Here is a 25,171-nt window from a genome sequence, read left to right on the forward strand (position 1 = left end):
GCAAGGAACACCAGGTGATTAGCCACGGTTCTAGAGAAGATAGGGACAGGCAATAAGATGCAGGGTCAGTTTTATGGGCGCCAGGGCTTCTGGAGCACCTACATCTCGGCTCTTCCACCGACCACTGGGTGGCCTTGGGCAGGACACTTAACCTCTTGAGCCTCAGTTCCATCAGTATTTCCTTGGTGGGGTCGTGGTGAGGATTAAATGTTTACAGGAAACTCAGACAGTGGTTGACATGTTGTGTAAACCTAATGTCAAGCATTGCTTTACCTGTATCGTTGCTGTCAGATTAGTGCTTTACCTGTGTCATTTACCATGTAAAAGAATATTTGGGTGACTCTGTTTCCTGGGAAGTTCTTATAGTAGATCCGATATTTTCTCTGTAGCTTTTTCATTTTCCCCTACTTCAGAAAAGTTACACAAATATTTATTGAGCACAGATTATGTATCTGGGTACTCGAAGCACCTACTAAGTACCTAAATTAAGTGCCCAGTAGTATCATGCCACCATAACACTGTGTATCTTTTATTCATGGCTCCTAATCAGTTTGTAATTACGGTGTGTGCATGTGTGTGTGTGTGTGTGTATGAGAGAGAGAGAGAGAAAGAAAGAGAGAAATCAATTATGTGATTAATATCTGTCCCTCTCATTAGATTTTAAGCTCTATCAGGTAGAGACTACATCTGTTTTTAATTGCCATTCCAGCCCTAGCACTTACCACATAGTAGGCACTCAGTAAATACTTGTCGGTTGAATAAAGATACTGTCCATGTTCTCTATAAGCCCAGAGTCCAGAGGGAGTGGTAGGCAGGTGAAACAGTAATTTCAAAGCAATCTGGTAAGTGTGATGGTAGAAATATGCATGAGGTATGTGAGAGCACGGTTTAGAGGCACCTTGCCCTGCTTGGATAGAAGCAGCTCAGGGGAAACAGAATGGAAATAATGCCTGAGCTAAACCTTGAGGAAAGGTAGGCAGGAGCTAACTCACAGAGGACCATGTAGGCCAAACTTGGGTCCCACGGAGCAAGTCTAATGCACAAGCCAGCGCTTACACAGAAGAGGAAATTCATCACGTCCTTTTCAGGTTTTACTTCTCCAGGATACACCTTCCCAGGTAAAACAGCATCTGGAGTCAAACTGTGAATTCCAGCTCTGCCACTTATAAGCTGTGTAGCCTTGAGTAAGCCACACAACCTCTCTTAGCCTTAGTTTCCTCATCTGGAGAATGGGGGAACTTGCAGCATCTACTCTTCATAGGGTAGTTACGAGGATAAATAAACTTATCTGCAGGAAGTGCTCAGCGTGTGCCTGGCATTTAGTAAGCACATGATTAGACACTGGTTATTTTCACTAATCCCTTCCGAGCCCAGGCTGCACAGCTGTCACATACATGACAACACCATCTGTGGAAATTACCTTATGTCACCCTCTAAACTCCCTGAGAGAAGTGGTCCAAGACAGGTTCAGCTTAGGCTGAATTTTACTCTAAAGGAAGCAGTGCCTTAGGAAAGCTTCTATGTGATGTTAAAGATACACACTGTAGAACATATAAACTCATTCTCAGATACCAGCCTCTCCTTTCTTTCCCAGGGTCTAGAAAAGGCAGCCAGACTGGAGATGATCCAAAAGAAGCCATTTCAAAGCATACATCCTGTTTATGTGTCGGCCACACTCCCCACCTCTAGAGATTCTGGTCAGGGTGGGCTGGGAGATTCCTTAGACAATCTAATAGATTAGTTTCCAGTTTAGCATAACAGCTAGACAGATTTTTGCAGTGAAGTCATCCAAGTCAATTAAAAGGCATTTTTCCCTGCTGTGAGTTCAGAAGTCCCTTTGGTTTGTTCCAGCTTTCTGGGATGTTTCATAATACGTTCCACCCTGGGTTAATTAATAACTCTTGATTCCTACTGAAATGCAAAGACCGAAATCCTGTGTGCAAGCACATCCGGGCAGGGGCTGCTGACAGGGCTGGGGTGAGCCCAGTGGGGGCTCCTCTCATCAGGGAATGAGCCAGACCCCAAATAGTGGAGATGACAGCGGAGCTGGCAACAAATGTAAAGAGCGCCTGAGCAAAAGCTGAAGGTCAAAGCTGAAGGTCAAAGCTGGAAAAGTGGTGTGTGGAGGAGCAGAAGGAGGTGGAGGAGGGAGAGCATAAGCAGCTGAAGGAATCACAAGGCCAGAGATTAGGCTGGCTGGGAGTACGTCGGAATGTGGGTGTGAAGTGGGTCAGAGCAAGTGGCCGGGACTAAGCTGGTGAATAAGATGCAGCTGACCGTGGTTTGCTTTCATGCAACGCCAGCTTAAACACATCTTGTGGGTTTGGTTCCATCCTCTCTGTTATAAGGAAAACAGGTCATCCCTTCTATTCTCAAATACAAGTTACAGGTATGAGAATGAAGCCTAAAGGGCTAAAGAACACATTCATTTTATGAAGTTCTTTCCATGAGCCTCCTCCCCGAGCATAATATTCCAGGGTATGATGTTTTTTTCACCCAAAATCCAGAGCTGAGTTTCCCTGCCTCCAGTCTCATGCCACCAATCCTACCCAGTCCATCTTCTAAATCCACTATCAGCATGTGCACCCTAAAATGAAAACATGATCACGTTTTCATGGCATGTTGCCATGACCTAAAAAGTTCAATAAATATGTCCCCACTCCCTCTGGGACACGATTTCTAGCCGCATGCCTTGCCATACATAGCCCACCCCAAATAGAGACTGTTCTCTATCTTCTTTTCCAGGTTCACCTCCTACCACCCTTTTGCATACTCTGGTCATTTCCCCTACATGCGACAAGTTGAGATTTAAAACATGCTCTTTTGTGGGAAGGCCTGATGGGCACAACTGCACCCTTCCTGGCCTGAGCTAATTCTCATCCCCGAGCCTCTGTGAAGTCTTTCCAAAGAGTGTCCCAAGGCAAGGTTGACAATCCCTCCCTCTTCTGTGCTCCACTATGCTTTGCATGCAACTCTGTGACAGCCCTCACCACAATGTACCACAGTCAACGCCCCCAATGTCTATTTTCCACCAGAAGGAGAACCCTTTGAGAGTGGAGGGCTCTGTCATTAAGGTCATACAAAGCAGGTTCTCAGTAAGTGTTTCTTGAATGAAGGAGCAGTTAAGATAAGTTTTGTTCATTTTTTTTATTACACATCCCTCAAGAAATTAAAGGGCTGGGCTTCCCTGGTGGCGCAGTGGTTGAGAGTCTGCCTGCCGATGCAGGGGACACGGGTTCGTGCCCCGGTCCGGGAAGATCCCACATGCCGTGGAGCGGCTGGGCCCGTGAGCCATGGCCGCTGAGCCTGCGCGTCCGGAGCCTGTGCTCCACAACGGGAGAGGCCACAACAGTGAGAGGCCCGCGTACCGCAAAAAAAAAAAAAAAAAAAAGAAAGAAAGAAATTAAAGGGCTTATTGAGTTCTCCTTCAGAACCCTTACTTTCCATTGGAGTCTCATCTATCTATGATACTAACAGGGGGCAGGGCAGATGTTGATGGAGTCGGGTGGCATTAGGAAGGGTAAATTACCAAACTTGGCAGGTAGAGCTAAGGAGCTATGAGCAGCACTTCCCAGGGCAAGAAGATGAACTCACTTTCATGCCCATTGCTCCTTTCTTCTCATTGCTGGTTAAGGTACAGCTACACCAGGAAGGTGGGTCATGAAGGATCATCCAACTGGCAAAGCAGTCCCTGTTGCACTTAGAATCAGCAGGGTTCATCCAACCATGGCCTCAATATACCCCCCACTGCACTGTTTGGAGCCCACCATTGGCTATCAGTGGGGGTGGGCTCCCCACCACCCCCACTCTCAAAGAAGAAAGCCTCTTGCAGTAAATGTGGAAAGTATGAACTTCATGACTAGAGAACTAGATTAGTTCAGCTGGTATTAAAACCATCAGAAGGGGGCTTCCCTGGTGGCGCAGTGGTTGGGAGTCTGCCTGCCGATGCAGGGGACACGGGTTCGTGCCCCGGTCCGGGAGGATCCCACATGCCGTGGAAGCGGCTAGGCCCGTGAGCCATGGCCACTGAGCCTGCGCGTCTGGAGCCTGTGCTCCGCAATGGGAGAGGCCACAACAGTGAGAGGCCCACATACCGCAAAAAAAAAAAAAAAACCCATCAGAAGGGACAAATAGTTTCTTCAAAGGGGAAGACAAAAGGTAGCACTGGCAAGTGGAGAAATGTAGTAGGAAAAACAGTGACATGGGAGATGGAAACCTGGATTCTCCACGCTTTGCACTCCAACAATAATGTGATGTGTGTGCTAGGAATAGTCACTTCCCCTCTCTGAACCTCTGGATTAGATGATCTCCAAAGTCCCTTTCTGGCTCCACCTTTCTATGACTGTACCACACCACCCAATCACTCAGACATTCACTCAACATTCACTGAACACCTTGACCAGGACCTGTGCTACCTGCTATGAAGGAAAAGCTAGAAGTTTACACCAGGTGCCAACTGAGTGCCATGTCTCAATGGGAAGTAATATTGGTTATATATATATGTATATATATCAATTGATATATATATCTCTCAATAATAAAAACGCACACACAAACATGAACTGTTTATATGTCTCATCCCCCAACTACACAGAAAAGTTCTTTACAGAATGGATTATATTCTTTCCATTTCTGAATAACCCCACAGACTGACACCTAGAAACTACTCAGGCAACATGTGATCAATGATGTGAAGGTGACTGTAAAAATAGCTACTAACGCTTATGCGGCACTTTCTGGGTACCAGGATCTGCTTTGCGTTCTTCACGTGTGACAACGTATTTCATTCTCACAACAACTCTACAGGTACATATTGTTGTTGTTGTTACTGTTATTATTAGTTTCATGTTACATATGAGGAAAATGAGGTGCAGCGAAGTCAAATTACTTGCTTAGGGTCACTCAGGAAGTAGCAGAGCTAAGATTCAACCCCAGGTGCTCTGGCTCCAGAGTCTGAGCTATTAACACTATTCACGTAATCTAAAAATATAGAGCTACACTTAAAGACAAACAGGGAACGTTAACTCTTGGGGGAAAACAAAGAACAAACAGACTTGTTAACAGGGGAACTATGCAGCGATAAGCCAGAAACATCAAATGATGAGTCAGAGCCATTAGGATGAGTCAGGAAAGGAGGAGTCTTTTGCTGGAAGAACATCTCATAAGAACTTGTAATTTATCCAGTAGATCAAATGAGTAGGGTGAGATAGGAAGGGATGGTAGAATCATGTGCTCAAAGAACCTAAGCAAAGAGAAGAAAGGCAAAGAACCTGAAGAAGGCAAATTCAAGATCGAACATACATACACTGGTAGATCTACTTTGGTTAAGAACTAGGACCCTGGAATTGGCTGAACCTAGGTTCAAATCCCCGGTTCCCCACATTCTTAATAGCTGTGTGACCCTGCCTGGGCAATTTATTTAAGCTCTCTGAGCCTTAGTTTCCTCAGCAACAGGAATGTTGTGCAGGTTAAATGAATTAATGCAGGGGAAGGATGTAACATGGGCCCTAGCATACAGTCCATGCTCAATAAGTTTGCTACCATCACCATGATTATTGTTTCTCCATTTCCCTATTGTCTTCCTAAGTCAGTGAGCCTAAAGGTAGGCCAAGGATGGTGATAAACCCACATCAATCAATGCCATAGTTAAAGAGAGAAACACTTGCTCCTCTAATGAGTTATGTTTCATTTAAGAGTCCTAGTGTCCCACCTGTTTGTTTTTTTTAACTCCTCCAGCTGGTTCTTACATTTGAAAAGAAAAAAACCCTCCATGGAGACCTGCACGCTTTTAAAAATAATACAAAACAGAATGTCTGAGGTCAGGGTAAAGCCAAGCCAAACAAATAAATCTTGCAGGATTGTGTTAACAAAACAGGCTTAGTAGACCAGAGCAGGTAGAGCTCTGCTGGACTCAGCCCTGCAGAGAGAAACACCAAGCTCTGGTGAATTTCAAACACAAGGAGGTCAAATAAGATCAAATTATGGAGCACTTCAGAGTTCAGCATCAACGCTTGGGCTGTAACCAGGAGAGCATTCTGCGCAGGATGATCTCCAGAACCCATGAGTCGTGTAAAGTCCTAGAAATCCAGACCCAAAGGATCTTATAGATCATCTGCACAACCTCTACGGAGGGTCATTTGTCACTATCTATCAGAATTATAAATGTCTTGAGAGGCAGACTCTGAAATGAACATGAGCCTTTGAGAGGTTCATTAGGGAGCGCTGGGAATCACCACCACCGGAAGGGAAGAAAAGGGAAGGAAGCAGGACTGGGTAGAGCGTGAAGCTGGGCTGCACTGCCGTCTCAGCAGAGGTCTCCGCCAACAACACAGGAGCTCTGAAGCTGGGATGGCCCGTCAGCGTTGTCTCAAATTGGGGTAAAGGAGCTAGGTCTTTATTCCCTGTGCCAGCCAAGGTCCCAAGAGATGTGCCCTTGGGCAAGGCAGGTCTTTTCACCTGAGTGAGGCAGTTCAGAATGAGGGCTGACAGCTGAGGGCTGTCTTCTGGTATCAATTCCAGCAGCTGGGGGAAAGTACTTCATTCCTCAAGATGCATTATAGCATGCACTACCTGCAATACTTTTTTTTTTTTTTTTTTTTTTTTGCGGTACGCGGGCCTCTCACTGCTGTGGCCTCTCCCGTTGCAGAGCACAGGCTCTGGACATGCAGGCTCAGCGGCCATGGCCCATGGGCCCAGCCGCTCCGCAGCATGTGGGATCTTCCCGGACCGGGGCACAAACCCGTGTCCCCTGCATCGGCAGGCAGACTCTCAACCACTGCGCCACCAGGGAAGCCCTGCAATACTTTCTATAACCAGTTTTTCTATGCTAGATAGGAATCCTACGGCTATACTAACTGATGCTTCAAAGGAAATAGGTTTAGCATTGTTTATAACAGTAAAATCATGGAAACTAAATTGTGGTACATCCGTATGACAGCACCCTTGGCAATCATTAACAAGCGTGAGACGGCTCTGCACATACTTTCATGGAATAAACTCTAAGATATACTGGATAGAAGGGCGTGTGTGGATGGACTGTGTCGCTCACCGTCTACTGCCGTCAGCCCCACACCCATCCTATCCTCTCCTGCACTACGGGGGCTGAAGGCCTAACTCTACACTTCCCAGGTTCTTTTGACACACAATTCCAGCTCATTGCTACCCATGGGAGGCATTCAGGTAGGAGTTGACGTTAGGAAGATGGTGGTGACTATTGCACTTCTCATGGTAGCAACAGAAGCTTCACAACAGCAACAGCAGTTAAAGCAGGTTGGTGGCAACGCCTGCAGCGTCAGCGGGCGTGCGGGCTCGTGCTCTCTACTGGCAACAGTGGCAGTTCCAGCAGTGGTAGTGACAACAGGGAATGCAGGGGACTGCTGTGGCTCTGGGCAGTATGACTTCCCCCTTTGACCCACTTGGAATCCATCTTCCTTATTCAGTACTCCTCTGAAATACGATGCTTTATGTTTTTCTGATCAACTACCATCTATGAAAAGCAAAGGAAGACAAACACATATGTGTATTTGATTACTTCATTTAAAATTTCTCTGAAAGTTGCCCAAGGAACAAGTGATAATAGTTAAATAAACTGGCTAATAAATAGTTAAATGCTCAGTCAAAGAGAAACATTGGTGGGGGCAGGGTTGGAGGTAGACTTTTCACCAGATGCCATGTTTTACCTTTTTAATTTTTGACTATTTGAATATATTATTTTTATGAAAAAAAATAAATAAAAGAAAAAAATAATAAAAGTTATATCTGATTAGGTACATACATTTCCTGTGAAATATTCCCCAAATTAACCACCCAGTTTCTGCCGGAGCATTTCCAACACAGGGACTCCTTACCTACCAAAGGGATGTGGTCTATTCATCATTACTCAGCACTGCTGAACAGTTTCTGTATATACCAAGTTGAAATCCATCTTCTTGTATGATGTACCATTAGCCAGAACTCTAATCCCAGTGAAATAATATAGGCTGGTGGTTCAGCACACGTGCAGATGAAACCTGGGTTCAAATTCCTCCCTCATCACTCATTTCAAGCAGGATGTTTAACCTTTCTGAGCCTTAGTTGCTTCATCTGCCAAATGGGGAGAGTCATAGTACCCATCTCAAAGAGTTGTGGAAAGGTTGGAATAAGATTATGCATATAAAGTGATTTAACCAGTACATTTGGTTATTGTTCTTGGTATCTGCAACACCAGCAGACAAATGCAGTGGCTAAGAGGAGGTCTCTGAATTCAGACTTCTGGGATTCAAAAACAAGCTCCTGCCAATTATAAATCAGGCAACCTTTGGAAAACCACTTATTCCCTCTGAGCCTCCGTTTCTGTAAGATGGAGGCAATGATAGTGACCATACCAAGAGCAAAAAGCATTTATCCTTATCTTGTAAGTACTCAACATATGGTAGCTCTAACTCTTCTCAACCACTCATTCAGGTGGTGGATAATTGCACAGAGTACAGTGGGTCCTACCAAAGGCCTCTCTTCTCTGGACTAAGCATCTCCAGTTCCTTACACTGATCTCCTTTGCTTCTCTCACTCCAGCCGCTCCCTTAAGAAGGCATTCCAGGCTGCTACTATTCCCTCCTGGTGTGACGGTACAACTGGATCTCTCACTGGAGTCTGGGTAGAATATTGTATGAGAGAGTTTGTGTGCTATGTGTGTGTATGTGTGTGTGCCATCACCTTTCTGGATTCTAAATGCTGTACTTTGATAATGCAGCCTGAAGTGGCATCAGGTTTTGAGAGAGTAACAACCATAACTATAGTTACTGAGCTCTTAATATATGTGCCAGAAACTGTACCAAGCATATGACTTACACTGACTTACTCACTCCACACTTTAACTCTTAGGGGGTAGAAATTATTATCCTCATTTTTCAGATGAAGAAGCTGATGCTTAGAGATGTTGTAAGTGAAAGGTCAACCCAGCTAAAATATGGAGCTCAGATTCCATCCCCAGTATATCTTACACTGGAGTCACAATCTTAATTTCCACACCATATTTCTTCTCATGAATATTAAGAATTTGTTCAACTCAAATTTTAGGTCTTTTTTTTTCTCATGAGATTTTAATATGCTAAGTCTCCCCAGTCCTTCTCCTCTTCAGCTGAGCTTTTGAATAGGACCTTATATTGTATCCTTATTCAGTTTGATCGTATCAAATTTAATCCAGCATACTCTCTCTCCCATTAACTTCAAGTCATTGGCAAATGTAATTCAATAAATCACAGTTAAGAAGGAGCTGTAGAACAGAGCCAAGGGCAGAACTCTTTGGCAAAGTATTAGATGTATCTCTTTCAAGGTGAATTACTATCAAGTAGTCATATCCTAATGGGGGTAATGTCCAACCTGTTACCAATCCACAAAACCAAATTAACAAACATCCAACCTCCACTTCTCTATCTCACCGACAATTATGTCTTGAAATATAACATGGCCTTTATAACAATATCTACAGTTAGGGTCCATGCTAAGAAAGGTTGCCCCAGAAAGAATTGTGGATGGTAGGCTGAAGTAGGTATGAAAAATATATACATCATGGTCCTGAGTGTTTAACTTATTTTAAGGGAGAAATTCCACCTTTGCTCCCAGCAGACAATTAAGTTGAGTAAATATATAAAGGGCAGAAGACGAACAGGATTTCAACCAACAGCCTTCCCTGGGATCCATATGCATCTACCTAAACCCCCCTCAACTCCAATATCACACAAGGACAGGACTCCAAAGGAACCACTGGCATTCCTATGTAAATCCGTGGCTCGTCCAGCTTCGCAAGAGAAGGATCTTCACCTTCTCCAGCCTTTCTTTCCATCTGCTGGAGCAAGGCACTGCCATTCCTTATGCTTTGGTACCACCATTAACACTGAGGAAAGACTATTATAATTTCAGCATTTTTTATTAGAGAAGAATGAAGCCCAAGGCTCTACCTCACCAAGCCCTAGTCTGCTAGTCTCAGAACTGTGAGTCTACTTGATATTAATCCATTCATCAACCTCACTGCTGAGTCCCACAGAGGGGGGACTTGCACCTGTGGAGAAAGAGACCCTTTGCCTCAAGTATAAACAGAGGAGAGCTTGACATGCCAACCACCCTGGCCGGAACCTCTCAGGCCCTGCTAGGACACTGCTGTGAGGCCCTGCAGAGCCAGCAGGGCATTCTGGGTAATAGGATGCAACATGAGGCAGTTTCCCCGACCGGCCTCCCCAGGGTTTCTTGATTCCTGGCTCTGCAAAAGCTGAGGCAAACAGTTTTTGAACTGGGGGGAAGAGGGTGGAGAGAAGTGCCGGAGGCTTCCTCTAGGCTGACCACAACTAACTCATTTGTTCTGTCCAGCAAAACCCAGACAGTGCAATTATCTGGCTAATTTGGTCCTTAGTTGGGAGACAGAATTCCAAAATGTGAGGCCAGCTCAGACTAAAAAGTGGCTTCCATCCTAAGAATTTTCCTAAGCGCTATGCTTATGTGACCCACCCATCGATCCAGATGGGAAAAGTCAAACAATTCAGACTCTAAGATGAGTTAAGGGAGGCCTATCTTTCAGGGAAAAATGCCCAAATGACCTGCTAATTGGTCTCTTGGCTAATTTTTGCCTTCTGGCTGCCATGGAGGGAGATGACTAGAGATCAAGATGACTGTAAATTAGCCAACTTTTTCCAGCATGATCGTAGCCATCATAGACTGGCTGAGTGTCACCAGTGTCCTGGGTGAGTTACTCTTAGGGCAATTCTCTCTGATGCTCCTGCTTATAGATTTTACACCCGTTAAGTTGGGCCAGAAGAATGGACTTGAGAATATGGGGAGGGGGAAGGGTAAGCTGTGACAAAGTGAGAGAGTGGCATAGACATATATACACTACCAAACGTAAAATAGATAGCTAGGGGGAAGCAGCCGCATAGCACAGGGAGATCAGCTCGGTGCTTTGTGACCACCTAGAGGGGTGGGATAGGGAGGGTGGGAGGGAGGGAGACGCAAGGGGGAAGAGAGATGGGAACATATGTATATATATAACTGATTCACTTTGTTATAAAGCAGAAACAAACACACCATTGTAAAGCAATTATACTCCAATAAAGATGCTAAAAAAAAAATGCCCCTGGGGGTTTCATAAATGGGATGAGACAGCTAGCAACTGAGCATTTACCAGATGGTGTATGGAAAACTCAGATTTTTGAGGGAAGATTAAGGAAGAGCAATTTATCTCCGTTGGAAACTGACAAGCAGCCTGGAATCTGTGGAATCCATCAGTTAGTCATTCTGCAAATATTTGCTTCCGCTCTGGTATAAGCCAGGCCCTGTGTTATTTAACAGAGTGAGATCCAAACAGCTAAGGTCCCTATCCTCATGCAAATAATACCACATCTAAATATGTGGTTAAAAACTCAGATAAGGGCTAGGAAGGAAACATTGAGGCGCTATGAAAGGGAATAACCAGCTTACCTGATTTAGATTGGGGTGGAAAGGCTCAAATAAAGAATCTTTGAGAAAGGAATTTTAAAGCTAACACTTTAAGACTCGGGGTAATTTGTTTTCTTAGAAAGATCACTCTAGTTTTAGTACAAAAAATAAATTGGAAGTGGATGAAAAGATGAAGTTAGGAGGCTGTTGATTAGGAAGATTGGATGAGAGCCAATGATGGTTCAGCCAAGGACCTAGGCAATGGGAACAGAGAACGGTGGGTGGACTAGAGAGACGTGGGACACGGAGTCCACAGCACCTGGTGAATGGGTGTAGTGGTGGAGGGAGAGGGAGGTATCCAGGAGACCATGCAGGTTTCTGGCTAAGGTGCAAGGTAGACGGTAGCACTCTGCACTGAGAGAGAGAATTTGGGAGGATGAGTAGGCTGGGGCCAGGGAACGACAATGTGTTCACACATCATTCCATACCCTGTACTTCCAGGCTCCTTACCTTTGCTCATGCTGATTCAGTCTCATGCACTCTTCCTGTTGCAATCACCACTTGTTGAAATACTATCCATCCTTTAAGATCCATTTCAAATACCACCCCCTCCTGAAGTCACTTCTGACTCCCTCAAATAGTTGTGGCCTCTGGTGCCCACAGCACTAAGTTTGGACCTCTCTTTCCTGGATTCTACCTGTGTTAGGTTCTGTGAAGACTTACCTTGCCTCCCTTCCTAGACCACAAGCTCTTCGGGACAGAGCCTCTGCTTCTCTATCCTTGTTCCCCATGTGTTAGCTAGCTAGCATAGCAGACGTTTGACAAATATTTGTCAAGTGAACAAAAATAACCTGCTCTTTGCCATGGAAGGAAAACCAGTAGAACATTGGACTGACTTGAAAGCCACGGGATCAAATCGAAATTCAAGCTGTAGATGTTTTAATACTAAGCCAACTCAAATTTGATGCTCAGAAAAGCTTTCTGTTCCTCCAACACACAAAGCTCAAAGAGTGCCATAAAAGTCAAACCTCTCTATTTTTTTATCATGCTTTTCTGAGTTCCTCTTATAGCAGGAACCTTTTCTATCTTATTAATTGTTTGCCTTTGATGATGAGGATGATGATAAATGGGTAACATTTACTAAGTGTTGATATATGCCAGGTGCTGTTTGAAGTACTTTTCTTGGACTAACTCATTTGATCCTCTCAGCTACCCTGTGAAGTTGATGCTATGATTACCCCAATTATACGGATGAACAAACTGAACTTCAGAGAGCTCAAGTATTGTTGAACCAACATCACACAGCTGGGACTGGAACCTAGAGTCTAGCTCCAGAGCCCATGCCCTGATGTGCCCTTCTAAGGCCAAGCATGGTGCCTGGTATTGAGTTAGTCCCCAGCAAATGTTCACTGAATGAATGGAAGGAGCCCTGGATCTGGAGACCACAAGTTCTGGTCCTAATTCTGTCACTGACTTCCACTGTAGCCATGGGCAAGTCTGTGCTTCTTTCCCTATAAAATGAGGGGTATGGATGTTGATACCAGTGGTAATAACAAGAGCCAGTATTCGAGATTCTAATCTCTTTTGAAGCTTTACATAATTTAATCCCAAGGAAAATGAGACGCAGAAAGACTGACTTGCCCAATATCTAGAAAACAAGGGAGCCCGGATTCAAACCCATTGTGCTCCTACATTGTGCTTCCTAGCCCAAGTGGTTCCAAGGAGACACCTCAGGGACCACGGTGGGGAAAGGAGGGAGGTGGAACAGGACGGAGCAGACAGACTGTGGGGCTCCCTATGCCCGTTTCCACCAAAGAAGCTTGGTAGAATGGGCTCCTACTTGCGATTTCCTCTGAATAAAAGTTCTGCTGTTAAAACAAAAAGGTTGAAAACCATTGGACTAAATAAATCTGTAATTTAAGAAGTCTCCCAAGTATAAGTCAGGATTTTTCTGGTAATCTTGACTCATTATAGTTCTATAAGATGGGGACGAAGGGTGCTCCTGGGAATGGCTCCAGCTATAGAAAAAGTCATGGCGATAGCACTAAAGCCTCAGCTCCAACTTACCTGTTCCACTCGGATCTCAATCTCTCCATTCACCTTCTTTCCATGGAAATACTTGGCCCTGTGAAGGAGAGGAAGAAATCTACTGAGTAAGGATGCAGACTGCTTCACTCTTTTCTCCCTGTTCCCAAAGGTCTTACCCCCAGAGGTGCATGTCCAGACACATTCCCCACCTTCCTGCTCTCTCCCACCTAGACAGGTGATTTCCTCATTCTTTATATATATTGTGTGAGAGAGGGGAAAGAGTACAGGATGGGAGGACTGGACGCTCAGGTTCCGGTTCTGCCAAGCTGCTTTACCTCCCCGTGTCACCGTTTTATCCTCTGTAAAGGGAGATAGTTATACGTGCACGATATATTTCTAAACATTATTTTAAGGATCAAAAGAAATAAAGAATCCTACGTAAATAAATAATGCAGAATTCTTTTATTGAGTTATACCCTATGTGATCCATAAAGGACGTTTTAAATTGCTCTATCCAACTCCTCACTTCTTTATTTGTCCATCTGTCCAACGAAGCAGACCTCGTCTGTCCCTTGGTCCATCCATCCATCCAACCACCCTTCCATCACCTTTCCTCTACACCCCGGCTTCTGTCTTCCCATTATCAATAAATGGCATCCCATCTACCCATCACTCAAGGCCAATACCTAGACTTCATTCTTGTTTCCTCTTTCTCTCTCCCTATCCCCATGGATTCTACACTCTAATTATTTCTCAAATCCATCCACTTGCCCATGTTTCTCTGTAAGCACCCTAACCTTGACCTTAGTCATGTCTTTTCTCATATAAATTCTCTTTTCATACTCTACTTTTCTTTCATAGCACTTATTATAATTGAAATTACTTGCAATTAGTAACTGGGTTTCATGCCTGTGTCCAACCAAACTGTAACACAATTCCTCCAGGCCAGGAACAATCTACCTTACTCATCATTCTATTCCCAACACCTACCAGAATGCCTGACACACAGTAGGAGCTCAATTAATATTTGTTGAAAGAATAAATGATTGAAGAGATAAATGGGGGAAAAAATTGTTGAATACTTACTCTGTGCCAAAAACTGTGCTATATTCTTAGTCTTTCTCATTTAACACAGCTACCACCATGAGGTGGGTATTATTATTTCCCTTCTATAAATAAGGAAACTGAAACCCAGAGAGACGAAATACTTTGCCTAAGCAGCTTTAATCCTGGACTTCCACTGCCACATCAATGTTTTTTTCTCAGCTCTGAAAAACAGCAGCAAATGTTGGGGTGCTCCTGGGTTTAGATGCCCTCCCACAAAGCAAAAGTAATACAAGTTTCCATCTGCTCTTTCTGGTTGTTGGTATGATGAAACTAATAGTTCTCAGTGATTTGCTATAATCTGAGCACTGTGTTAAGCACTTCCATAGACTTTCCCCGGGGCACAGACAGCTCTTTGCTCCCAATCCCAATTCTTCTCTTTGCCTACAGTGAGAGTGTTTATAGACTGGCACCAAGAAATGTATATCCCAACTCTCCATTTAGCTAGGTATGACCACATGATTGAGTTCTAATCAGTAATGTTACATCCAAGAGTCTTCTGCTTAGTTTCTTCTTCTATTCTTTTCCCTGGAACGTCGATGTTGCCACCTCTTTTTTCAACCTTCCAGATTGAACCTTTGCTACAAATTCTCTGACCAAGCTGCAGTCTCTCTGCTTCTGAAGTCTATCCACACTTAGCAGATGCCAGTGGAGTTCATCTCTTTCCAAGACTGCCTCAGTCACTGACTGATGGCTGTAATATTAATGCCACTTTTTCTTATAATGTTGACTGGCTTAGATGTCAAGTAGGTAGAACTTTATGGGAACAGGAGTTATTAGTGTGACTTGAAAGCAAGATTTGTTTTTTCCTCCCAGGACGGTCTTCAACAAAATGTGTGTACAGCCAGCCTCATGCAAAGAGAACCTTTTCATGTAGTTTGTGAATTTTATGAATCCTTAAAGGTAGTGCTGGCAAACCCCAGACCCTGGGATAAGACCCCCCTCTAATATTTGTAGGGCTTGGGACAAAAGAACAAATGGAAGCCTATGTATCATATGCCTGATATTTAAAATTGATAAAGCTAGCAAACATTTAAATAAAACATGCCTATCTTCCTTCCCTGACCAACATAACTTCATAATGACCTGGAAGGGTCAGAATTTAAACTTGTCAGAATTCTTGGAGATCCACCCAGAACATGGTGGCATGGGAGTTGCCAGCTCTTGGTTTCCATCGTCCTTCCTAATTCTCCTCCCACCCTCCTCTCCTGCATCACTGGGGCTTCTTGTGCATGCATGTGGATGACCCAGCCCACATGGCCAAGCTTCATCTCCTCACCCACACCCCCATCAACAGTGCCTTGGCCATGTCTGGGGAGGATGGATCCAGGAATTGGCCTACACAGGCCCTGGAATTGGGCCTGGGTCCCTATGGGCAGGGATTTCTACAGGTCTGGGTACCCACTGCATGATCAAAGGGTGCAATTTGCAGGGTCCTCCTTTGTTGTCAGGAGTATAGCTAGTAAGGGCCAGAGTATGACTTAGGGCAGGGGTCCCTGTCACTTGGGTTTACAAGAAGTACTGGATGATCCTGGGACCTCAGAATGGTAACTAATGAATGAAATCACTGGCATACTGGGAAAAGCATGGATCTGGAATCACAGAGGCTTGGGCAAAGTCTTAGCTCTACAACTCACTGCATGTTCCAAGTCAAGGAACTTAACCCGTCCAGGTCATAGTTCTGTCATTTGTTAAGTGCTGATAACATGTGCCAGCCACGGTGTGGTGAGAAATTCACTTGATCCTGTACCTGAAGGGCAGTAAGTAGTGTGTGGGCTCAGAGCCAGACCACGTGGATGCAATCCCAGCGCCACCACTCACTCACTGTGTAACCTTGGGTGGTAACTCATTCAACCTCCGTGTGCCTCAGTTTCCACACCTGGGAAGCAGGGATAATCACAGTAACTATCCCACAGGGGTGTTGTGAGGGTTAAATGAGACACGACGTACAAAGCACTTAGAATGGTTCCTGGCACAGAGTAAGCTCCAAAGTATACAGCCCAGGGTCTGAGACAGAATCAACAATGACAACAAAGAAACCACTGAGTGTGTACGCTGTGGCTACAGTTGCCGTACGTGGGGACCCACAAACAAACATAATCCTACCCTCATGGGGGTGACAGAAAAGAATTACAGTTCATCTCACTTTGATCTGCCCCGTTAGCGCAATAAGAAGCTGGTGATGCTGCTGATGATAAATAGGCGGCACTGGTACCGAAGGCCTGCAAGTCCTTCACGTCCCTCCTCCTATTGATTTGACCCCAGTGTCCACCCTGAGGAGCAGCAGGGCCAGGACTAGCCCCCACAGGTTCAAAGTCACACAGAGCCTCTAAGCAGCAATGGTGAGTTAGACCTTGTGCTTAAAGATTTTCAGGATTCAGCTAGACCTTCTGGGAACCTTCATGATCTGGACCCTGTTAACCTATGGCCCATTTCTTCTCTGGTTTTCTGCCCACCTACTGCACACACTCAACTTCCTGTGATTCCTATGCTTTTATGACTCTGAGCCTTTGTGTTTGCTTTCTCTCCTTCTCTGCTTGGTTACCTCTTTCTCATGTTCGAGATCCCTGCTACTGTTTCTTTGAAAGCACCCCCCTAACGAGGCTGGGTTAGGTGTCCCTCCTCTGGGTTCCCACGGGCGCTCTACTTAACAACCATATAACACATATCACTGTGTGTTGGAATGACATGTCCCCTGCCCCTGTACACCTAGTCTGTGAGCTCCTGGAAACCTGAAACCAACCGTGTCTTGATGCTCACTGAATCTCCCGAAAGCAGCACAACGTGCCAGGGCACAGGCACATGTTTAAGGAATGTTTGCTGAATGGGTAAATGAATAATGTTTCCAGGGATAGGCCATGGGGCATCCAGTGCTCCAGCTGCTCTACTGCCATCTACTGGTGCAATGCTGTAACACACTTACAAATCCATACCCATTACCATGTGGGGTCACCATTCAGTGTCCAACACACACAACCAGCAGCCCTCGACGGGATTCTAACTCAGAACTCAGAGCACTACACCAATACCACCCAAGCATCTCTAGCCTCCACGGGCCTCACCTTCTCAGGAAAAACACTTGTTTTGCCCATCTCTGGAATGTTTACTACAGGGCCTGCCAGACGGACTCAGGCTGAAGCTGAGGGTCAGGCAGTCCCTCCCCCTGCTTGGCCGAGAGTCAGAAGTCTGTCTCCTGACAGGCCACACAGACTGCTGCCTCCTTGCCTGGGGCTCATTCAGGCTTGAGCAGCTTCTGAACAGTTCTGTCTGGCAGAGGAAAGGGTAGGGATGGTCTGGAATTCTAGATGCCCTGGGGGCTGGGGTTGCTGCCTGTGTCATTGCCCGGCTGTTTGACCTCAGGCAAAATGGTCGACCCCACTGTGCCTGAGGTCTCTGTCTTCCTAATGCAGACCTCTTCCTAATGCCCTAATATGTTTATCCTCATAATGAGATCCCTGAATCCACAGGCCAATCAGTCAAGTCCTTGGACAATCAGTCAGGTCCTTGGCCTTGGGAAGGGGTTGGGGGAAGCTCTTGAGTCTACAAAGCTTCCATCTCTGTGGGTGGTCTTGGATTTTACTGCCACATTAGAGGCACCAGGAAGGAGAATATTATAAAACCAGTGCTGCCTGGGGTGGGAAATCCCTAGTTTGGGGAGGCGGGATGTGGTGAGTGAGCAAGATTTATGGGGAGTGATGCCGAGTTCTTTCATGGCTGCAGCACGGGCAGAAGGAAGAGGAGAATTAGCACAAACCACATCCACCTGTGTCCAAGCAGCCCCCTTCTCATAAATCCCATCTGGGATGTACAGCCAGTGAGGCTAGGCCTTGGCGGGGCCCTTCCTGGGGAGGAGAGGGTCAGGGATGTTCTGTCTCAGAGTAGCTGGAGGAGAACGAAGGCAGGGATCTGGCCCTAGAAACAGGTTTTCTTACTTCTGATGTAACATGCCCACTGCTCATTTGTGGCCTGGACAGAAGCTGGGGGAGATGGATGACAGACCACACAGGAGAAGCCTGAAGGTGGACACACTCAGGGTTTTCTCAGTGAGCAAGGTGAGGAGGGTCACATGACAGGCTGGATGGATGAAGGTGTGACAAAAGCAGGGCCTTTGAACACAGAGTTCCAACTCAGAGATCCCATTCTAACTCCATTATCTACTCCTAAGAATAGCTAACCCTCCTGGTCCCCTCCCACTGCCAGAGGGGACCCTCCAATGATGGGGCAGCCTCATCGTACCTCTTTGCAACTGGGGGGGCTCCAGTGAGTTAGGACAGGGAGGGACCCTCTGAGAGTGACAAGGCCCCTTGCACCTGTACAGGGATCTGTGAAGGTGAGGACGTGAGACATACTAGGGCCCCGAGCCACATGATATGATGAATGTCCCCTCGTAGGCTTCCAACAGCAATAGGGACGGGGATTTGTGTGGGCAGCTCTGATCACAATTCACATCATTTATTCACTCCCTCATTTAACCACTACTTACTGAGCTTCGTAAGGACTGGGCACCCTACTAGGCATGAGGGGAAAGGCTGATACAGTCCCTGCTCTTGTGGAGCTAACATGCTCTTGGAAAAGTCAGGAAACTAACCAGGTGAAAAGGAAATGATGAATACAGTGAACAAGGTGGTACAGGGTAGGAAGTAGGGAGCAGGGAGATCTGACCTGGGGTGGCGAGGGAAGGCTTCTTTGGAAGACATTTAACACACTTGTACTAACCATCTACTGTGTGCTCCAGCCTGCAGACTTTAAGGAAACAGGGATGAAGATAACATCCTCATCCCTGAGTTCTTGGCCTCAGGGGGCTTACTACCTAACAGGAGGGAGAGACCCATAAAGGACAATGACCACGCAGGGCATTAGCCCAAAGAACAGGTCAGCCCACAGAAAGGGACCCAGCCCAGTCTGAGAGCCAGGGGCTACTTCCCTGGTGAAGTGGCCCAGTTCATCCATCCATCCGTCCAACCATCCATCCATCCATCCATCCAATGTTTGGTACTTATCCTTTGCCAGGACAAAGGGCTGCAAAGATGAATCTGAGAAGGTCTGATGTGTGTGTGTGTGAAAGGCACATACAAGGACAAATGAGTTGGGCAGGCACTGGTGGCGCTCAGGGGGCTGATGAAGCTTCCTGGGGCATGTCTCCCGATATGCAGGAAAAATGAGCGACAGGCATGCAGCAGAAGACCTAGATTTGAATTTGCAGCTCTGGCACCTGCAACGTTTGAACAAGCCTCTGCTTCCTTATCGACAGGGTGGGGATGGGAAGATCCACCCACAGATAGGGTCATGAGGATAAAATGAGGACGCAGATGTGAAGGCCTCTGGGAACGTGCCAAAAGCGTGCCAGCAAGTGGGCTGCTCACGGGTGGGCTGCTGGGGTGGACTTCACCCTCCAGGTAAAGAGCGGGGCAGGCACTGCCAGCGTTAGCAGAGGACAGACCCAGGTCCTCTCCAGCTCTGCTCTTTATTCCCTAGTGCTGCCTCAGACAAACATCAACCTTCCTGAGCCCCAGTCTCATTTGAAAAAGTAAGCACATCACTATGTATCACTATGTCTGCTGTAAGGCCCCATGAATGAGATCCCTGACACCCGGCAAGTGTTCACTGTTCATCTCTTTCCCTCCTGTCCTTCAACAAGTAGGCATGTACGTGAGGAAGTGACACAGCATTTAGGGGAAGGTGGCAGTATCTTCCTTGCTCTAAATGGAACTCCTGCTTCATGTCTAGCATGATGGAAACCTGCCTTGGCTGCTGCCTGGGAGCTCCTCTTCCCCCCCAGCACCAGCCTTTAGGGTAAACAAAATCGTCAGCCACCCACTCATTCTGACAGCAGAGATCATGCTAGAATGTTATCTCCCAGTTCCTAGCCCTCTTCTCTCCAAAGACACAACATTGTGTCACCCTCATTCCCACAGAATTCTGAAAATCCACAGCCTTCACTCCACCAAGATAGTTCACATTTAGAAGGCTAAGCTGTTCGCTCAGCAAACATTTAATGAGCATCTATTAAGAGCTCAACCTGGGGAAATGCCCATGAAAACGGTTACACACTGAAAGGTAATTCATACCAAGGTGCAAGTGACTTATATCTGATCATCCGTAAAAGGGGTTTAGATGGTATAAGGAGGATGAGAAGAAGAGGACCATGAGAATATTAAGTGTTTGATTCAGAAAGGGGCTGTGAGGCCTGTCAAGGTGAGAAGGGCAGGGCACAGAAGGAGAAAGCTGTGATAAGTCATTTTCCCTCCTCCTCCCTCCCTCCACTTATTCATCCATCTAGCCATCCGATTACCCATGCGCTTATCCATCCACCCATCCATCCATCCACCCATCCATCCACCCACCCACCCATCCATCCATGCACCCACCCACCCACCCATCCATCCACCCATCCACCCATCCACCCATCCACCCATCCATCCCTCCATCCCTCCATCCAGGGTCTACTATGTGCTTAGCACTGTGCTAGTCCCTAGGAATTATGCTGAACAAAACAGCCCCCTGCCATCCTGGTGCTCCTGGTCTAGCCAGGAGACAGGTCCAGATGAGGAATATTTACCCTGACTCCTGTCTTCATCAGAAGCTGCCAACTGGCAAACTTCATGGAGTCCACAGTCTTGTTTTGTTGGACTTAAATTACATACTTTTAATTTTAAAATAGAAAATTCATATAAAGAATTCAGATTTCTGGCTTCCCCTGAAAATCAGTAACTGGGCAACACCACACCTGTATTCCCACATGGCAAAAACTGGCTGAGTGGACGGCAGCTAGTGCCTTCAGAAGGGCATCAGTTCCCACACTCAACAGTCCCCACTGCTCCCTGTTGTCTCTCTGCAGCCAGAGTCAAGTGGCAGATACATTTGTCATGGAGCTTGCGCTGTTGTTTTCCTTGTAGCAGGGAAATATTTCTCTGTGCCCGTGCCTTTCCTAACACCTGCCTCTTCACTCACTGACCACCTTGTCTCCTGTGAGCAACTGCACAGGCAACCCCTAATTTAACGAATTCCATTATGAAAATGGCAATTAGCTCCGTGCAAACCCTCAGGAAGCCCACACGTCCACCCCTTCTCCCAACTCAGAGTTGGAGGTCAGGAAAATGGACACAAAGCACCATCCCCTCTCTTGCCATTACAGCCTCCCTCCTGTCAAGGAAACACATCCCAGGCAGGCTTCCACAGGACCCAGGAGAAAAGACATTCTGTAATGAGGCCGGCATGCACCCAGTGACATGCCTCCCACAGGGCAAGGCTATAACCAGGCAGGTGAAGTCTGGAGGAACAGGAACAGCTACTGCTAGGAGAGCCCATGGCATCTGAGGGACTCCTTCGAAAGAGGAGGACCTAGGTGAGAAAACCACATTTTGGAGGGTGAGGGAAGACTCAGAAGTTGAACAGCTGAACTCTTCAGAAAAAAGCAGGGCAAAGGCAGGAAAACTGACTGAGACACAAAGCCAGAGTGGGGAAAATGAAAAGCTGCAGGTCTGAGCCTCCTTTAAGGGCTTGCAGGCTGACTCTTTTAGAGTGTGAGCCTCTTCTGCACTGTTCCTCCCAAATCACCAGCCCAGTTGTACTGGAATACCTGCAAGTGACAAGGGGCTCACTCCCTCACCGGGAAGCCCACGTGGTCTTTGGATGACTTTACCATTCTGTGCACTGAGCTGACACGTCTCCCTATTTGTCTGCTTCATTGGCCTCAGTTCTACCAGTTGGGAGCCACATGAAACCAGTCCTCTAGCTCAGTGGTTTCTAAACTTGGCTCTTCATCATTTAAAAAAAGTTTCCTGAGCTCTCCTCTGGATATTTTAACTCTGTAGTTCTAGGGGTACATCTCACTGTGGCCTGTCTTGCACCCATTCTGACTTCTAGTAACAGCACCTCTATCTGCACTTGCACACATGGAACCAAGCCTCTCTCCTGCACACAGTCTTGATGGGACTGTCCCCAAGTGTCCCCAGGACACACTGTGGAACCAGCCAGGTTCGTTCTTGCTCAGGAATTTGATTTTTGAGCAGAGAGGCACAAGGTTGGGAGGAAACAGGAGCTGACGTCTCCAGAGACTGTCCCCAAGTCCCTGCCTCTTAGGTCCTGGCAGAGCCCTGGGTCCTGACCTCTCCTAAACTCGGGTCTTCATGGCTTTTCTTTTCATTCTGTGAGCCTCCCACATATTTTCAATAAACTCCCATTTTGCCTAAGTCAGCCAAAGTAATTTCTTTTTCTTGCAAACAAAGAACTCTATCCAATACAGAAGGTGTAGGGTGGTGCCTGGTAGTCTGTCATTCTGATGGAAACAGTGTTTTGGGGACTGTGATCTTAGTCTATTGTCATTGTTTGACTTATGAAGAAACTGAGGCCCAGAGAGGAAAGTGGCTCCACTGAGATCTCACAGCATCAGCAGAGAAGGGAGAACTTAGGAAGAAACAGCACATATCAGATTCCTCCCCACATTCCCTTCTGCTCAAAGACACTTCCCCCAGATTTCCTAGCCACAGTCTGAGGGTGAAGACTCTACCAGGGCAGGAGACAACTCTTCACTGTTTTCCACTCTCTCCCTCTCTCCCTGCAAGAGCAGGGTAGGAAGCAGCAGGGGCACCAGGCCTCTGGATTGGATGGCGGGGAGACCTCACGGAGAGAGGTCAGCACTTGAAAAATTCCTCAAGTCAAAGGGCTCGGGGCCTGGGTGCCACACAAGGCCCTCACTGTGTGTGTACATTGTCCTCCTGATAAAAGGGGCCGGGCCTGGGAAAACGGCGCTGGTGTCCAGGCGACGGGGCAGGCTGCTGGGGAATGCCCAAGGCCCCTCCCTGCCCAGGCACCAGGGCGGAGGGAGGGGGAGTGGCAGAGGGTGCCCAGAGTGGAAGGACGAGCCCAGAAGTCCAGCACCACTCCAGGTTGTGTGAGGTGGCCTCTGTGAGTCAGCAGGTGAAGGGAGTAGGAGGGTGGCAAGACCCCTCTCATCAAGACTTTCTTAGCTCCCTCTCCCTCCACCTCTGGATTTCCCCACAGGGAACCGGCAGGGCCCGTCCTTGTTCAAGGAGAGTCTTAGGGGTAGGGGCAGTGGTGGAGGGAGGCATAAGGATTTTGTTTCCCAGAGCCAAGTGTCTTCAACAGCGAGGTGTGTATCCCCCATTAAGCCCTCCCAGCCAACTTCAGGACGAGGGGACCAGCTTGGCCCCATCTTCCCATCTTCAGAGTAGAGAGTGTGCCAGCCTACCAGCATCCAGACACCCCTCCTCCAGGGCTTCTAGGAGACAGCTCTCAATCATATCCAGCTGAACTGAGAAACATGCCAAGTGGCTTCCTTCCCTTTGGCTCCCAGCGCTATTATATTCACTAGCAATTAGTGGTTGAAATTAATTGTTAATACCAGTTACCATTTCAGTGCCTGTATGGCAGCTAAGCCCAGTACTAGCCCCACCTATGCCATCATCGCTAACTCTATAGTGACCCCTCGTGAAAGATGTGCCACGATCCGATCCTGCCTTACAACTGAGGAATGTGAGGCTCAGAGGTCAGACTTGCCCAAGGTCACATAAGTGAGTGAGAGAACGGGGGCCCAGGCAGCCTGCCTCGATACTGCCCACTTGGTTTTGCTCCTGCCCTGCTAGTAACTGAGATTGTTCAGTCCTCATCACAGGCAGGGAAAGCTGCTTCCTGAGCATGGGGTCGACTGCGGGAGCCTGGTTTGGCTCCCCACCCAGAAAGCAAAAATATGCAAAGGCCAGCCTCTCACTGGGCGCATGTTAGCGGGGCTGGGCACTGTCTCTCGTTGCCACCTCCATCAGTAGCGTGGCCAGATAAACTAGTGGACACTCAGTTAAATTTTTTTTAATATATTTTAAAAAATATTTATTTACTTATTTGGCTGCCCCAGGTCTTAGTTGTGGTATGCGGGATCCAGTTCCCTGACCAGGGATAGAACCCGGAACCCCTGCATTGGGAGCACGGAGTCTTAACCACTGGACCACCAGGGAAGTCCCAACATCCAGTTAAAGTTGAATCCCAGATAGACAACAGATAATTTGCAGTATAAATAAGTCTATACCAAATATTGCATGGGATATACTTAATACTGATTCATTGTTTATCTAAGTATTAATCGGGCATCCTGTATTTTTATTGGCTAAAACCGACAACTCTACCCAAAATCTCTGCTGGTGATGCCAGTTCTGAGTTAATGCTGCTCCCCAACCCCCCCAGAAGGTGGCACAGTGGGAAGTGGAAAGTCCTGGTCACCCTGGGGACAATTAGGTCACAGCAAGGCTTCTAGGGCTGCCAAGACACCCTGCAGTGTCTTGCACCTTCACTCAAGCAGCCTGAAGCAGCTCAACTCTAAGGTGGAGGCTGGAGCCTTTGAGTTATCAGCTGGGCAGGAAGGAGGAAGGAGCCTGGGGAATAGCATGGAAGTGTCTGGAACCCTTCCCGAATTCCAGGGCAGCTGAGTGCTTTCTGAGAAAGGCTCTCCCCCAGGGCATCCTCAATCCTGAACTTTCCCTTAATAATAATAACAGCCTTGGCAAAAGCATACATTTGCTTGTTAATTATATCCTCCATTTATCCTACTGTACCAAGTTCAAGGCACTGTGCTAGGCTCTGGGGATACGGTGGTTAAACAAGACAGGTCTAAACTCTACCTCCT

The 25,171-nt window shown here is 46.8% G+C and overlaps 1 protein-coding gene across 1 annotated transcript in view; it reads right to left on the reverse strand.

The window, feature by feature from the left end:
• The window catches only part of SYN3 (synapsin III), a 410,811-nt gene that overhangs the window by 378,689 nt on the left and 6,951 nt on the right, over nt 1-25,171 (reverse strand). The window contains exon 2 of the mRNA XM_082636954.1: nt 13,471-13,528. Within this exon, the coding sequence (XP_082493080.1) occupies nt 13,471-13,528 (58 nt within the window). The remainder of the gene's footprint in view (nt 1-13,470; nt 13,529-25,171) is intronic.

This window comes from Mesoplodon mirus (assembly GCF_964341445.2).
Source record: "Mesoplodon mirus genome assembly, chromosome: 11".
NCBI classification, from domain to species: Eukaryota; Metazoa; Chordata; class Mammalia; order Artiodactyla; family Ziphiidae; genus Mesoplodon; species Mesoplodon mirus.